This window comes from Rhea pennata, chromosome 2, assembly GCF_028389875.1.
Source record: "Rhea pennata isolate bPtePen1 chromosome 2, bPtePen1.pri, whole genome shotgun sequence".
In the NCBI taxonomy this organism is placed as follows: Eukaryota; Metazoa; Chordata; class Aves; order Rheiformes; family Rheidae; genus Rhea; species Rhea pennata.
The window spans coordinates 88,241,265-88,259,229 of record NC_084664.1 but is presented as its reverse complement, the minus strand read 5'-3'; the positions used below and the strand labels follow the sequence as shown (position 1 = coordinate 88,259,229).

General features: G+C 43.3%; 1 protein-coding gene across 1 annotated transcript in view; it reads left to right on the top strand.

Moving 5' to 3' along the window:
* The window catches only part of LOC134136594 (MARVEL domain-containing protein 3-like), a 29,968-nt gene extending 12,992 nt beyond the window's left edge, over positions 1-16,976 (top strand). The window contains exons 4-5 of the mRNA XM_062568510.1: positions 3,485-3,654; positions 16,285-16,976. Coding sequence (XP_062424494.1) covers positions 3,485-3,654; positions 16,285-16,976 — 862 coding nt within the window. The remainder of the gene's footprint in view (positions 1-3,484; positions 3,655-16,284) is intronic.
* Positions 16,977-17,965: the final 989 nt, after the last annotated feature.

The window sequence follows — 17,965 nt, the reverse complement described above, 5'->3', positions numbered from 1 at the left end:
CAGTAGCAGAGAAAGCATTATTCAGCCTTGAAATCCTGCAGCATGATCACACCACACTCAGAATCGGGGAGCTATTTTGTACTTCCAAATTTTAAACGATTTTTGACCTTTTTCTTTGTAGTGAGTTCCAGGGTAGCAGCAGACTGAGAGGAGGGCAGACAGATAGGCAGCCTGATGCAGGCAGAGGTATGAATTTCACAGGGTTGCCCGGGTAAAGGTGGGTCACAGGTATTTAAAAGGGTGGCTGCATTGCCTTAGCACGTGTCCCGAAGGGGTTGGTCAGCAAGTGACGGCAAGTGAAAGCTTGCCAAATTTGCACTGTTTAAGTGAGGATGTTTTGTGACGTACGTTGCATGGCACAGAGACTTGCTGAACTCTCATGTTGGTCTAGCTCAGCTTCGAATAAGTCCATGCTCATCCAGAACAAACGTCCCAGTTTGTCCCAGTAAATCATCCCAGTCAATAAACTAGTACCTGTTTTAGTGTCTAAAGCAGTTTGTGCTACTGGAGAGCAGGGCAGGTCCTGTCCGTACAATAAGCGCATGGACAAATAGAAGGGTTGGTGTGAAAAACAAACTCTCGGGTTGTTACCCTCTCCCTTGCAGGCTCGCCAGCCTGCGGGGTGTCAGAACTGAGTTGAAGCTGTTTGTATTTTCCTCTGGGGGCATGCTAGGGACTGCTGGGTGGGAGACGGGTAGCTTTAGCAGCAAGCTCACTGCGGCCATAAGGTAGTCAGCGCCCTCGTTCAGCTTCTGGAGGTGCGACGGCGATGCAGGGCAGCTTAAGGATACAGGCAAAGATGGGGAGGAGATGAATATCATTAAGATCTGAGAAAAGCTGACATACTAAAGTCCTCTCTGATAATATGCATTTAAGCAAGAAAAAAAAAAGGCCGAGAGTAGAAGTAACAGTAAAGAGCATTGTGTGGACTGGAAGGCGTACTTACAACTAAGTATAAAAAGCTTGGATGATGGTAATGCTAGTGTATTATGAAAACTACCTAATGATTTTTTCTCCTATCTCTGAGTTCATAAAAAATTAGAGAAAAATAAGAACAAAGGTCAGCCTAAGAATCATTCCCCAAGGCTGTCCTCAGCCTTAGTAAAAGGAGCAGTCAGGAGGGGATGTAGTTAAATTATCTTGCACAGATTGGAAGTGAGAGCAACAAATACCAGAGATATGTTAAAGATACTTTTCCAGAAAAGGGACTGATTTTATAGCATGACTTAAGCAATGTATGAAGGATAGCTATAAATTAAGTGACCATTTCTTAGCAAAGCCACCTCTGTTTTTTTTTTTTTTTTTTTTTTTTTTTCCTATTCCATTAATTATAAAGGACAGAGGTCTGGGACAGAGGCTGAAAATTGGTGGAAGGACCATAAAGGCCAGTAGACAGCCCCTGTATCCACCTGGGGCTTGAGAAAGGGAAGCTGCAGCCACAGATTTAGGATAGCCATGGAGACCGTTCTGAGTCGAGTCAAGAATCTGGGAGGCGCCAGCCCTCACTACAGCTGGTCAAAAAACTTTTCCATCAATTGTTTTGACGGAGTTTGGCTTACCCTAGCATTTCCCTTGCTTACCTCCCATGAAAAAAACAGCTGCTTTTGTAAGGGAATTTCAGTATTTTGTTGAGGACTTACAGACATCTTTTTGGCCAAAAGACCTCCCAATACTGTAATTGAAGAGCTGGGAAGAGTTTTGTGGGAGCTGTAATTTGGGTGCCTAGAGCTTTCATCATCTACAAGCAGGACTCTAACCAGAATCTCTCTTTTTCACAACGCATTTGTACCTGAAACTCCTACCCCTCCACCGTGCCTTCTTTCGTTGCAGCTGAGGGTGGAGAAGGAGTTGTGTTACTCTGAACTGGAAGGTCCTGGAGGAAAACAGGAGCAAAGGTGACCAGAAGAGGCAACTGTGAGGAAAACACATCTGAAAGAAAGTTTTTTTCTTTTTTAAAATATCATATCCAGTTGTTGAACATCAGGCTTTTTTTTTTTTTTTTTTGCTTTTTTTTTTTTGGCAAGTAGTAGGACACAATAGAGAGAAGCAGCTGCATCAGAAGTACCAAAGGAATTGCTTTCAAGTTAACTGGAAGTCTTATAAATCACATGGCTTATTTAATTTATGTGACACAGCTGTGCAGGATGCTTTGGTGGTTGCACAAGACCCAGGACAAAGGTCAGAAAAATCAGGAATGTTTCAGCCAAAACAGAGATGTTGGCAACTACACATGGAGATGTTAGGTTTGGTCTTATTATCGAATGTCTTAATTAAAATATAAAAACTACAAAGAACATGATTTAATGTGGATGAATAAGATAATATGCACAGACTGAATCGGTGGGATTGGATGAAGATAAACCTTAGTGAATGCAATGAAACTAGGAAACAAAACTACAGTTGAGGAGAATGCAGATCTGTGGTTAAGTAATTCAAGATAAATTCAACAGAAATAAAAGAAATTTAAAAGTAATAATGCAGAATGAGACTTAAAATACCCTTTAATGAGAAAATCTTCCAGCTGTATCTTGAAAAATGCAAGTTACAAATCTCCTGAAAATTAGGAAGAATATTTAGATTAGACCAAACATCTACAAACCGATTTACGCCCAGTGTTTCTCAGGTTAAAAAGAGCAACTTCTATTTCCCTCACAGATTAACTTAGAATCTCAGCCTTTTCATTTTTTTCTGTATTCTTAAGGCTATTTTTCCAAGAGTTCCTCCTTCCATTTGGGTCAGTCTCTGACATCACGCTGGAGGGTATGGGCTTGAGATGTGGAGCCGTATGTCGTTGCAGTAAAATGGACAATTCAGTTTTGGGATACACAAATGAAGAGACTAATGAGAGACAGAAACCATTCCTTTGTTTGATTTTAAATTCCTCTTTAAATATTGTCAAACTTCAAGGGAGTTCAGAAGAAGAAAAAAAAGAGAAAGATCTAAATAGGCAAATATTTTTCCTGCTTTTAAAACCTTTATCTGTTTTTTTAACAGCTTTCATCCCTTTAAAAGACATCTTTGCAAGACACAGTAATTGGAAATACAAATTTGATACAATATTTACCCATAAAATAGATGTGCTACTTTACAGATTTATTATGTGAAAATGTCATTTTTATTCTCTAGGCTGCTGTAGACTAACTAAAATGCTTATTTTTCATGAAAAATCTGTTTTTCCATGCTTATGGACAGGAGCTCTCCCCACACTCTTCTCCTTGCTACCTTTTGCAAGTTCAATTCAACCAGCCTACCCAGTTAGTACACAACTTTTCGAAACAGCAATGAGTGATCAAGTGAAGACGTTCTCGTGAACACTGATTTATGCAAGGATTTAGGATATTTGCTTTTGAAGCATGCAGCCAAAAAAGATGTGAAGCAAGCTAGGTGATTCCAGTAACAGGAGTGTCTGCCGGTTTTTCTTGTTCAAATATTCAGGAGAAAGCATGACCTAATTGACGTACATTACCCTTTTACGCCATTGCAGAGCAACAGAAGACAGCCGGGGTGGTCAGTATGCAAGGGCTTCCACCGTTTCCTCGGACCCTTACCATAAAACCTCAGGAGCAGCACCGGAATATTTTGACCCACCTCCGCAATGTTATCCTTCCAAGGAAACCTTCTCGATGAAGTGTTCAAAGGTGTGCACGACAAGAGGTATGTGAGATACTTCCTGCTTCCCGTCCGCTCCTCTCTTTACAAAGGCTAGTCTCGGCACTGGTCGTGTGTCCAGAAGCCCCACAAAGGAAAGCTAGGGAAATATTTAAAAAACAAACAAACAAAGCCAGGAGAGTTAAAATTCATGAATGGCATAACTGCAGGATAGCAACTAGTTTTAGGCATCTAAAGACCAGAATTACAGAGGTGCTTAGATGCCTGATGATGCAGCCAGTAGGTTGACTTCCTAGAGCATCTGAATGGGCCAGTGCCTAAACTCTTGGTTCTTGCAGCAAAACTTAACCTGTGTCGCTGACTGGTGGGATTCAGGAGTAAAATAGTCATTTGCATCTCTAGGCTATTAAATATGGCTGCTAAAGCTTTGATGCTAATTCTTGTCTGACACATTCTCCTCAGACCGCTTATCAACTCTTAATTTAATCTAGTCATCACCAATATATCTTTATAAATCAACATTGCAGGAGGCAAAACCATTTTATGGATGTGAATCTGATGGAACAACTCTTGAATAACAACTCTCGTTTTTTCCAAGTGACTACCACATGTGGAGAAATGAACATTAATGGGGGAGGCAATCAGCTCTGGCACTTAATTAACTCATTTCCGTAATCTGAAAAAAAAAAAGAAAAAAAAAAAGCATAGCTAAAATTGTTCACGTTTAAAAGCTTTCCTCTCCCAGGAGAGGCGGTATTCTCACCTGGTTTGTAGGCAGAGCCCACTGCAGTCCATGCTGAAACTTGCAGCCAGGTGCAAAGTCACTGGTCAGTCTCCAAGCAGCCGTACAGTGTTCTCCAGCAGAGACAGAAGTTAAGAGTTTAGTTGTTGGAAGTAAACTGGAATACGCAACATAGTAATATTTCTTTGTTCCGTGAAGGAAAGATAAATGACACGCTCAACTTGATTTTAGTATTTCTCTCTTTGTGAATAAGTGAACAATTTTACAAATCAGTTCGATCCATTTTTGTCTTGTAAATATGTTGTAACTGTGTACTTGTGTGCAGTTTGTTTTTCAGTTTGAGGAGATTTAACTCCAGCAGTTCAGAGAGCATATTTACTGATCCAGAGCTGAGTATCAGCAGTTCCTTCTTCTACAGTATTGAATCATTTTAACCTGATTCAGAGAAGCCTTAAAAAACTCCAGGTCTTAATTTTTCTAAAGCTATGATAAAATAAGTGGCAAGTTATTTTTAGCTTTCAGTTTCACTAGCTGATTAGATTGGTGGATAACTTAATGCAACTGTTTTTTTTCCCCCAGTTTGCTTCCCATTATTTCGGTGCATTAAATATCATTAACATGTTCAAAACCTCTTAGTTTCAGATGCATCAGTTGAAAATGATGCTTTCGTTGCCACTTCTCTCCCAAATATCACTCAGTATTTTCCAAAAGTTTAATACCTGAGCTTGCAGTGGAGGCAGGGGAGATCATGTACGTTATTTTAGTAGCTGTTTTATTTCAAAAACCATATATAATTTGAAGGTTGATAAAATTACGAAACTATCCCCTCCTAATACACGCGCGCGCGCACACACACACACACACACACACACATTTCAACATTTCAGTTTTTTAAGTACCAAGATTTAGCTGAATTTCCTAGAATTGTTTTGTAGGCTTCTGTATTCCCTGCAGTCTGATAGTAAATTTTATAAATGAAAAGCTACACAAGTTGTTTAATAGGAAGTCAGCTACATGTGAGTTACAGTTTCTTACAGCACAAAAATTCCAGGAAGCATCTATTTAACCATCTCTCTCTTCTGCCAATGATCTAGCATTGCTCTGATGAAACCCCCCTTCCTAGCCCCTCCTAATCCCTCCTAATTTCAAAATAAGTAGTATCAAGCATGGTAAATCAAGTGACCTACCACAACCTCCTCCAAAGCAACAACTGAAAAGTGAATCTTGGTCTCTTAGTATGTCTTTCCCTATTTATTTGTCTTCTTTTTGGCCCAACAAATATACTTAGGCTCTTTGCACATGTTGGCCTGCCTGGGAAGTTAGAGAACAATCCTAAACACTGAGAGCTCTAAATTGTTTGCCTCACCCATGTGTATTCTCTTCATCCATCCTTTTCCCCAACAGTATTACAAAAAGCTAAAGCTGAGTTTCAGAAATAGGCAGTTATTTTTGTAGGGATCTTTCTAACACCTGAGCTGCAAGCAGCGGCAGCAGGAGAAAGGAAGTTGTTCTCTATCTTTTGTTATTCTCTCCCTCCCTCCTTCTTTCCTCTTCCCCCCCCCCCCCCACAACTGCATTAAGAACTTAAATGCGACACTAATGCAATGGAAAAAAATACAACTGGTCCCATTTTCCAGGAGGGGCATTCGATACCATCTCTGAAACTTCAGGCTGTTCTGCTCCTTTTTAATCATTTCATCCTGAAAACATAGGGAAAAAAAAAAGATTAAAACATTCTAAGAGCAATACCTGTTCCAAGCGATTTGAGTAGCAGGACACCTAAATAGGACATATGCTTTAGCAGATGTCCTCATTCAATCAAGTTCAAGTCAGGTGTGCACTTCTGAACCGAGGCTCTTAGGAGTCCCCACTTACAGCTCTTTGGGTCATGCTGCAGAGCAGGATGCATGAACAAGATTCCCTTCAGATCAAATTAAATGAGAGGATGGGCTGTAACTGCTAGAGCAGGTGCTCTGTTCTTCGGGCCAAACTAGAGCTAGAATTAAGTACTTCTCACCCCCAAAATGCAAATAGTGTGGGCCCTAGGCTTTCACTCCAAGGGCTTCGCTCTGCAGATCTGCTCTTGTCACACTGCTGATGTGGACGTGGCTAGTGACCATCAGGCAGCACAGGACTAAGATTTGAAACTTCACATCAACTAAGGAACTAGTGCTTGCAATAACCTTTTTCTACAGTTTCTATACATAGCGAGTGTCATTTAAAGCAGCACGGGTTGAAAGCTTGATGAAATTTTTAGCCTGGAGATATTTAAAGAACTGCAATTCTTTCAGGAGAAAACTTCCAGCTTGCTGTTCACAGTTAATGCAGTTAAAGTTTCTGATGTTTTCTCCTCAGAGCAGGAAAACTAAACTAGTTATCACATATTTGCTTAGTGAAGTTCAGTGCTTTTGGCTACCAGAGGGAGTGAGAAGTGATCGAGGCTGGCTGCCGAGGTGCTTCCTTCACCTTAGAGTAAGCAAAATCTGAGCCAAACTTGAGAGGAACTGCTGATCCTAAAATCAGTTATAGACGGTTGGGCAACTGACTTCACAAAAATAAAACCAAAGTTTTTTGATGTGTATTGGTGAGAAAGAGATGGAGTAATGCGATTGCATGACACTGCTTCCTTTAATTTTGCTTAAACAATCAAATTAAACTAAGTTTCTACCATCTTTGGTCAGTATCTGATTCAAAAAACGCTTGCATTTTCACCTTGTATAGAATTGTACTGTGCTAGTCATAATTTCTGTACTACGTAACTTATTTTTTTAATTCTTCAACCCACTTGGCATTAAAGAGAGACAGCACTAAAAAGGTTAGAAAGAAGTTTGAGGGGGAGCAAGTATAATTGAGTCCCTGTTCTTTGGTGCCATGAATATGGCCTAAACAGGCACCATAAACAGTGTCAGATTTCTTAAGCATATTGTAGGTGCTTCCAAACAATCATGTCTTTAACCTACTTTCTAAAATCCACAGTTCTTATAAAGCTTTCAAACCAATTTCCTCTCAGAAAAAGACAACATTACAGTCTGTAACAAGAAAAGTCTCTGATTTCAGTCATAGCCAGGAGGAAATATCAAACTAAATTCATCTGGAGAAGGAAATAGAATTAGGGAGCAACAGTGACTTTCTACAGGATATACTCATGCTTTAACAAGCCAACATTAATTCAAATGTAAACATCCATAAGCTTTTGTTTTCACAAACAGTCCAAGTCTTTTCCTGTAGCCATGCATGCTGGCAAATACTCATAGACAGGAAAAAAATACTAAGGTGAAAAGTCACCCTGAATGCAGAGATCAAACTAGTAGACAGAGGGGTTGAGTTGTGCCCTAGTTCATAGCCATTATACTGATACCACGTTTCAGTATTATGTCCTATACCATTCTTCGTGGTCAGTCTGACATGGGGACGGGAGGGGAAAAATATTTTACAGAGCACTTGAGTCACTTCCAATGCTGTGGAGAAACTGAGGGAAAGTAGTCTGTAAGAATCACTGGGCTGAAGTAGATGACCTTCTGTAATTTCAGTTGCCTTCAAAGGCATTGAAGGGTCATTAAATGTATGTAATACAGGTAACGGTGGATGGAAACAGACATTTGAGAAATATGCTCAGCAGTGAATGTTAGATCTTTACAGCAGTGTGGTCAGTAGGATACATTACATGTGTGTGGAGGCGCCCAACAGGATTAAAAGCTGCTGTATTTTTCTAGTCACCATCGGGAATTTCTTCCCTGTGAGAGTGACAGAGCACTGGAACAAGTTGCCCAGAGAGGTTGAGGAGTCTCCTTCTCTGGAGATCTTCAAGGCCTGCCTGGATGCAACCCTGTCTAACATGTTCTAGGTGGCCCTGCTTGAACAGGGGTGTTGGACTAGGTGATCTTCAGAGATCTTCCAACCTTACTGATTCTATGATTCGGTGATTCATGGTTTGCCTCTAGAGTCTGCTGTTCTTAGCTTTTCTATATTGTACTCAAACCTGTCATGCAGTGTTCATGTGGCAGTTAAATTCAAATTAGTTCTGCTGTTAAAATGCAGGAATAAGTTTCTGTAGCGTCTCATTTATAATTAGTCGGCTTTCCCCTCCTATCTTTTACAAAGCATATTTTAAATACAGTGTGACTAACAGACTAAATTTGCCATCAGATTTTTTAATCCTGTAATTGGGAGGACATTATGCCAAGTAGTGGGAATTGGACAGAGCTGTGCAGATTAAGCTAATCCAGATTATTCAAATTGCTTAATTAAAATTGCCCTTTAACAAGATCCAGCACATAGGTAGCCTTCCAGTTGTGAATTTGCAAAGCATTTCGTTTGGAGGTAAGGCTCATTAGCTGTGAAATAGCTCTGAGCATTTAGCACTACAAAAAGGTGAAGGAGGGCTATGCTAGCAGGAGATGCTACGTTACCCTAGCAAAGTGGTGTCTGGCAGACGTATTGTGCCGTCAACATAGGGGACTCGCTCTGCCTCCACCTCTGCATGAGTTGTTGCATCCACCTTTGAGGGCTGTGCTAATGTATGCGCAACTGCTTCTAGAGAGGGGAGAACCGCGGTGGAGACGCCTTGCCTAAGGCAGTAGGCAGAGATACTGGAAAAGTTCGTGCTAGCTGCTGGGTCTGCATTTGGCACCATGGTCCATGGTACCATTCACTGCTGGGAAACCTTAGTCAAGTCTGGGGTCCACGAGCAGAGAGCAGGATTGCACAGTGATCACCAACAAGGCCGTTCTTCTCTTTAAAAGGCAGCTCTTGAAGCTAATCACTGCAGCAGACTGACTGGGAGTTTTCCTCTTTTACATCCAATGTAGCTGCATTCCTTGAGAAGGTGATCTTAGCTCACTTAAAGGAAGAAAAAAAAAAGTCAGGAATGTTGTTTGCCAGGTGTGACGACCCACAATTTATACAGTGCATGAGAAGCCCCAGCCCTCAGGTTCCCCCAGTCTGGCCTAGCTTCAGCCAGGCAGCGCTCACCGAAAGAGCAGCAACTTCCCCGTCTTTGTACTTACTGAAAGCGGTTCAGTTTCAGTTCAGATGGAAGGAGTGGCTGTGGAAAGTTGGCATGATACCTTAGCACAAGAGTGTTTCATTGTTCTCTGGACTCATTTATTTATTCCTTTCTAAAGAACTCTTGCAAGTTTGTTTCGGTACCAAGGTATTTAATTACTGCTTGAAAGAACTGTGGGTACATGAGGAAGAAAAAAAGATCTTTTCCTGAGATGCAGAACATAAGGTGACCTACTGCCATTTCAAATACATCTGAGGGCCTTTTACAACCATTGTATTGAAATTAGTATGACTGAGAACTACAAGTTAATGCAAGAACTTTTGCTTCCCACCTACTCCAAAATTCTGGAAGATGCCTCGTGCCAGCCTAACAGGAGAGAATCAAGAACGTGCTTAGAAATGATGACTCCAATGAACTGCTAGAAAAAAGATAGACTGGATCTACTGTTCCAAGGCAGATTGCATTAAAAGTGCATCTTGATGGCAAGTAAATCTTACAGTACCACACAGTAATGGGAAACTGTCTGGGGCTAGAGGCTGATGGACTGGTTCTACAGATTAGGTCCAGTGTTTTCTATGAAATTGGGCAGCTCTGCTTGGAGGAGGAAGAGTTTTTATTAAATGGAAGGGGGAACTGCCAGAAGCAACAGAAAGGGTAAGAGATCCTTGTTCTCCAGAGGGCTGAAGTTACTGCCCTGGGGTTCACTGCCAGCACAATGCAGCTGCTCTCAGTGATCTGGCACTGAGGCATGTGCAATAAATATCAGAGGTAGCACCCCTGTGCCCCACAACTTAGGGGTCAGCTGGCAAAAGGGCAAGAGGAGAAGGTTGTGGTGGTAACCATGCCCGGCGTTGCCATCTGAGCATTCCCAAACGTACCATTCCAAGATGTAAATACAGCCTGCCAGGCTGCAGCCAGCAGGGCTCGTGGGCAGTTCTAGAGCGGTACGAGGTGTGGGCCTGGGAGGACCAGTGCAGGTGGGACAGAACAGTAAAGACAGTGCAGGGAGCAACCAGGACCATATGTCTGGATTTGAGCACTTTGTGAACTTAAAGCTTCTCTGACTCACCAGAAACAAGGCTGATCATCCTTTGAGGTTTCCCAATGGAGCAATTATCTTTATTAACAAGGGACAGCTTGTTAAAATATAGTACTAGGTACTAGTACTTCTTTCTAGAGCACATAAATCATTTAGTTTTCTTAATTTTAGACTATTTTTTCAATTGATTTCCAGTAAGATGCATTTTTTTTTAAAAAAAATAAAACAACTAAGCATGTGTTAGGTACTTATGTGCCATGTAAATTTAGTTGGCTCTGGGTATATAGCTCCCTTGGGTCCTTTGAAAAGCCAAGATTCAGTGAATAACTGGTAGTGTTGCCTAACTCACTCTTGTGTTTTGGGATTTTTTTTTCCTTTGAACATTACTCCATTAGGGAGATTTTAGCAGAACTTGGTGGAAGCCTAAATCCCACCACTGGGCTCAAGAACAGAGGTCTACACAAACAGCGGGGATACAGGGGCTTAGCGGGGTGGTGGTGGAGGGGGGTTGTTCGTTTAAGATAAATTCGTCTATTGCCCTGATCCTGCATCACTGAAATTGGCTGAATTCTTTTACTGTTTCCGGTAAGAGTAGGCTCTTACTTTGTGCCTTCATGCATAAGGGGAGTAAAACCATCAGCAAGACATTTTATTGTAGTACTTTGCATCCAGACTTAACGTTTTTAGTCTGTTGCGACTGTTGTCTCTACTTTGTTTCCCTTGCTTAGTTCTCCCCCGTTGTCCTGGTTCCTCCCCACTTCTGCCACCTTTTTGTCCCCTTCTAGAAGCAGAACAACCCTTCTTCCTCTGACATTTTTGTCTCCTCCCATCCTATTCCTCCTTCTAGTGCAGCAGTGACCGACACTGTGCATTGAGCTGTATCTTTACTCTTTCTGGCGTGCAATATCTGCACTGACAAGAGAAATTCTGCATGCAAGATCCTTTTCAGGACTGGCTCCTGCTTCTGTAGGTCACTATATATGGTCAAAATACTTCTTTGCTCCTTTGGGGGGGGGGGAAATTGTCAAAACAGAAAGCTACCCAAACTGAGGGAAAAAACAAAAAGATCTTTCAGGAAGAAAGGCTGGGAGAATTTCCATCAGTCTGTGGCCGTAATTCCTCTCTTCCCTTCTCCTGTAGCGACCCCTAATGGGGTGTGAACCGTGCAGGTTCGCGTGGTATGGGGGCTTGGCTGGGGCGGGGTGTTCATTTAGGATAAAGTTGTCTATTGCCTTGATCCTGCCGGGCATCGCGGGGGCTCCCAGTTGGGCGCTGCTGTTCCCAGGAGTGTCCAGCCTGCAGAGGAATCTCAGGGAAGAAGTGAGCCAGGAGCCTGGAGAAAAAAACAAGCACAAAACATCTTAAAAGCACATAGCAGTGTCAGCTCGAGAGGAGGAAACAATAACAAACAAGATTGGGAGTCCATGTGCAGTTAAGAGAGGAAAAAAGCACCAAGCCACAGTGGAGAGGGACACTCTGAAGGCCCCATCTGTCAGTCAGATACAGTCACACCTACCTGTCCTACAGACAGACCTTTTTTTTTTTTTTTTTTTTTTTTTTTTTTTCTTCTAGCTGCAGAAGCTCAGGAATAACCATGAATTGACTATTTCACTTTACATACATACCCACACTGAGATCCTGATGTCATCCTGCCACAGTGCCTGGATGAAGATGTTTCATCAGAGCCTCCAACATACAGGGCGTCAACACACAGCTGAATTACTGGTTTTATAAGGCAGGCTGTGCAGATTTAACAGGTTGTCTCTCCTGAGCAGGAGACTTTCTGGTCCTTCACTGGCCCTAGCTGTGTTATCTCCTCTGCTAAACTATTGCTCATCAGATCCTTTGGTGACTCACTCTAACTTGCTAAAGTTGCAGGAAAAAACAGCACACAAAGAACAAGTTGAATACTTTCCTGTTATTTTAGTTAATAACAGCTTGTAGAAGGGGCTAATCTTAGGCCAGAGTGATCACTGGCAAGGGGAAGAAAGTGCTGACTGTGCAGCCAGGAGTAGGAGCCATCAGATTAAGTTCAGCTGCGGGTGGAGCTGTGCTCTTACAACCTGGCAGGTTGCTCTGCTGTATGTTTGAGCTCAGCATTTGACAGAAGATGAATCTACTGATCAATGGATTAGTACCATGGCAATAGCGAAGCATGCACCCTATATCAGAAAGAAAAGAAAAACACTGGATAATAAATGATATAAATTGGGAGGCTGCATTTGATAGAAGGTTTGGTTCAGCAGGTTATCAACTCACAGCAAAAAGGAATGGATTTAAATAAAGCTAACAAGAATGACACATCTAAGTAATCAATCAGTCACTGCAGATCTGGATTTTATGGAATGAATGAAGCAGTTCTGGCACCACCCACTACCTTCCAGGTTGCATCAACTCTTTTCACCTTCAGTACTGAAAAGCAGTGCAGGAAAGAAGCATGGGAAAGCAAAAGGGAATCCAGGGAGCCAAACTTGAGTTTTACTACTTGACAAGTGTGGAGAGGGTTTGTTACCAAAGTCACCTGTTCACTGCATTAATTTTAATATAAATCAGGAGCCCAAGATTTTGAACTTGAGAAAGGGAGGAAAAAACCAAACTGGTGGAGCTCTGAATTTTTCAGACCTTCTGACGTTTTATACTGAAGTCTTGCAACATAGTCATTGTTGCATGAATAAAAGACTTCTGCTTGGAAAGAAGCTTTTGGCATAGTAGTTTCTGCAGCTGTAACTCTTAAGATGAAGCGTATAATCAGCTTACGAAAGAAGAAATAACAGTGTAGACTCAGAAGCATGGATTTGAACTCAGCCCTTTTTTGCCTACAGCGCACTTCTTTATGCAGCTCACCACCAGAATGCATTAGTTAGCAAGCCCTGACAGTGTTATCAAATCTTGAGTCTTAGCTGTCCTTTTAGGCTTCACTTCAGTCTGTCTAGCCTAGTACTAGTACAGGAGATTGCGTATCAGCTTTTAACTAACATGGATCAAGATCAGGCAAGGCTTTTGGGGTACCCAGTCAAGATTTGAACATACTGAAGGACTTAATATTTCCATCAAAATCCTAATGATTGCAGAAGACTTTTGAGATTGCCATTAGTTGTCCGTTACTTTCACAGACCCTGCTGGCTCTCGTGATAGGCTTGTAATTCACAGCTGCCCACTTTGGTTGACACGGTGTTCATCATTCAGGATTTTTTTAAAAGACGAGAGTCTTAGTTATTGCACCTTCTTTGTAGGTCAGCCTACATGTTGCCAATAACTGGAAGGGTAACTGCTAATGAGGCTCCCTCTATTGCTAGTCATTTTAATCAACTCTGTAGCAAGCTTGTGCCTGTACAGTTTTTGCACATGTAAAATGTGTCCAACTGAATACCCTGTCTTGAGGATTTCTTTAAGGCATGCCATAAAGCAGCTACTGCTGCAGTTAAAAATACAGTAAACCCAGACTAATCATTTTTCTCATCCTATTGGCAAAGATCCACAATCTGCCAGCCCTACTCTCTTATTACCAGCAGTAAACTCACTGAAGTCAAGAGACTGCAAACAGATTTTGTGTGAATACATAGGAAGTTTTAGAGTAGTGTCATTGAGGATTGAGGTCAGTTATTTTCACACTGTTATAAACATAGGGAGGTTAGCCGCAGGCGCTAGCCACCCTGACAAACAGAAAATTGCCTTTTCTGAAGCTCAGCAAGGTGACGTAGAGCAAAAGGGGTTACTCAGTGGCACAGAGTGTCGCACTAGACGGTCATGGACTAGAAGGAGGTTGAGGACAGAGGAAGGGAAAGCCAACTTGACAGGAATTCCCATCTTTCAAGTTCCTAAACAGACTTAAAAACCTTAAAAAGTGTGTTTCCATTGAAGAGCCTTTCCTCCCTGTAAGTGGTCCCAGAACCACTTCTCGAGGGAGCATCTATGCAATCAGTAGTGACACTTAAAGAGGGAAGCAGCCTGCTGCCTCCAACACTGTCCAAGGGCCCTGAGGTCCTAAGGTGAGTCCGCGTATTTGGAAGGCAGATTGTACAGGTTGAGTGGTGTAGACACAGGATAACCAATCCAGTTCCCATCATTGGCCTACACTGGAGTTTCAGAGTGTTTTGAACAGCCCTGATTAAGTGATGACTCCACACGGTGACACCCTACCTATTAAAAATTCGCATCTTCTGGCTGCATGTTTTAATTTGGTATGAGGAGCCCTGAATCCTGTCTCATAGAACAAAATTTAAATTTCTCTCTACATTAAGCTTCACAGATATTTCCTTTGGGAACCTAGCAATGATGTAACATGCTGAGCCTCGGCTATTCCCACCGCCCTCCTTGCTCCTCTTTGTGTTATAGGGCAGTTTGCAGAGCGAAGCTGTGAACGGGTGCGGTACCTACCACCAATCCACTGGCACAAGGGGAGAGGTGAGATGTCCTGTGGTTGCCAAAGGTCACTGTCAAATCACCACTTAGGCCTTCCAGTGTGGAGCACCAAGCAGCAGCTGGAAAGCATGAGCTACCTCAGCCCTGTGGGGAGGGAGCAAGGACAGGTGGGACGGGAACATCCGAGAACCCATCATGGTGACTGTCACCAACTTTCCTCAGTCAGAAGCTCCTGGCAGCAGGAGGGATGAGTTTGTCCACTTCTCCCATATGCTGATTCAGCCCTTTCTTTTCAAGCCTGTAGAGCCTTGACAGCAGCTGAGCCCTCGGTCAGCAGGGAAGTGCCGTGCGGTGGCAGCAGCAGAAAGTGGAAGTCTGTATGCAAGCCACGGATCCTGCCCCAACTTAAAGCCAAGTAAATACAGGCCCGTTGTGCCAGGCTTCCCACGTCCTTGTGTGTCAGACTGCAGTGGATAAGGCTCACAATTCAGAAATTAATTTCAGCACTTGGGGAGCAGCATGTGTGATGCACTAGAGGTTCTCATTTCCCAAATAAGCATCTCTAGCTTTGCTAAACTTCAACACTAGTCATATTTACTAATCTTTGTCTGACCCCTAGTGAGCTGTCACAGAATAATCAGTTTTATCTATAATCCACGCTGCTCCTGCCTGACAAGCAGCAACTAGAAAAAGATGTCTTTTATCCAGATTCTTTTTTAAACCTTGCTTAGCTTACTCATAGCATAAGAAAAGGAGAAGAAGAGTCAGCTCAGAAGCCATAAGGCTTTTTCTTCTTGAAGTGGACATGGGTTGCGAACCCATAAAGCCATATCAAATTCACTTCACATCTTGACTTACTGCCACGTATTAGGGTTTTTTGTGACTCTCTTTTTTCCTGGAAGTAACTGCTTCTTGAGATGTATTTTCTCTGAAGGAGATAAAGCAAAAGTTGAATCTGTTTAGATAACTAATTTAACAAGCACGTAAAAATACACGAAAGCAGATGTGTAAGTTAAAGCAGTGAACGCACTTTTAAGGACCTAAATAACTTGCACAATTTTCCAAGCCATTAGAAGCTTCTAGGTTTTTGTCTGCTTTAACCTCAGCATTTTGTTCATACTGGATATTTCTTGCTCAGTATATTTATGCCAAGTAGTTACTGGCCAAAATACAATCACTGTTCGCTTTCCTTGGCAATAACACAAGCACAGTAAAATTTTTTATGGATTTTTTTTCCCCTTTTAGAGATCCATTTATCAAGAGCACCGACAAATTAAAAAAAGTAATTTGCCCAGCCTTTGAAATGTACCCAGGAGAGAGCTCATGCCTTTAAAAAAAAAAAAAAAAAGAAATCTTTTTTTTTTTTTTTTTTTTTTTTTTTGAGGCAGGCTCTTCCATGGCTATAGCCAAGAGCACTATCTCAGTAGTAGTTTCTATTTTGCTTTTTAGGGTTTCGGTGCACTTTTACCACCCCCTGCTTTGCCCAGGACGCGCGTGTGACGGCTATTCCCTTCTTTCCCCTTACAGGCATTTTGAAATTCGTGGAAATCACGGTTAACCTCCTGGTGCTGATTTGCGTGGGTGCTGCCCACGCCGCCGTTGCCGGCTTCACGTCCCTCGGGGGCTTGGGCTCCTTCAACCTGAACTCGGCCTACAGCCCCTTTGAGGGGACCGAGCTGCGGGAGGTGAGAGAGCTGGACATGCAGTTCACCCAGATGAGAGCCCCGTGCGTGTACGGCGGAGTAGCCTTCAGCTTAACGGCAGCCTCGCTCACCCTCCTCTTCCTCGTCGCGGGGGCAAAGCCCATCCAGCGCCTCACCGTGGGGCTGCTCGCAGGCGAATGCGCCTTCAGCCTGCTGGCCGCCCTCGGGTACGTCGCGGCCGTCGGCCTCTACTTGCATTTCGTCACGCAGGTGAACGCGACGGAGGTTTGCAAGAGGCGGGAGAGGCTGTACGCGCGCCGCGGTTACACCTCCATGAGTTGCGCGGTCCAGGGCGGCGACGCGGCCGTCGGCCTCTTCGGCGTCGCCGCCGCCTGCCTGTACGCGGCCAGCTCCGCCGTCTGCGTCCTCGCCGTTCGAAGCGTCCGGGCTTTCCGGAGCCGCGCCGCCGGGGCTGGGGGCGGCCCCGGGAGAGACGGCAGCGCCCGGGAGCGCCGCCCGGCCCGCCACAGCCCTGAGCCGCCCCGCCGCCCCCCGGCTCTCGCCACGCTGGTGTGAGGTCGGCTGTAAGCGCCCGAAGACGGGGCCGCCGCGCGGACGGCACAGCCGGCGGGGCCGGCCGCCGGCGAGCTTCTCGTGGGAATGCTGCAACGGCGACGAGAGCAGGCGCGTCCTTCCAGCACCGAAGCACGAAAAGCCCGAGCGAGCGGCAGTAATTGCATGCCCCCGGGGCTGAGAAAATAAATTTAAGAGAACATCTTCCACGAGCCCTTTATTTGAGGCAGATGAAATACATCACGGGACTTCATAGATGACAGAGTGAGAAAAAAAGACTGTTGTTGAAGTACATCAAGATCCCCAGGGTTGTGGGGAGGGGAAAGGCAATTTTCATTCTAGTTGTGCTCTTTCTTTTTGGTTTTGTCTGGCTGAGAATCATTACCCAGATGTGGCTCTTTTGAACTAGAGTAAAGCTTTTTTGTTCTCATTGTTGTGCTAAAAAACCACCCATATATATGTGTATGTATATATATATGTGTGTGTGTGTGTGTGTGTATACATATACACACACATACATATATATTCCTGTCTCTCAAGGAATGCTTGAGATAATATAAGCCAAATGAGGATATTAATATTCTGATTAGATAGAAATGATTACATGAGCCTTACAGGAGGTATTTATCATTTATATAATACTTTAAACAATACGTTAAGCATCTCATTAGTGTTTTGAACAAGCTTCATTAGCGTTATCCTTCTTATGCAGAGAGATGAGTGAGAGCTTTTCCAAACTTGCCATGACTTACCTTACCACCAGAGCCATAAAATTAGGGCTTTTCAGTTTCCAGCTCTTTGCTGAGAACCAGACCTTCACCGCTGTGCTGTAACAGATTGTGATCATCCAGTTGCAGCTTTAGGACCTAAACGTTTATGTTGGGCTGCACCGGATTCAGCTGCCTGCGCCACGTCTACGTCTTGCACGTTTTGAGTGCAGGCTTCCTTACGCGATCACACACACTTACTGACTTAGACAAAGAAAAAAGCAA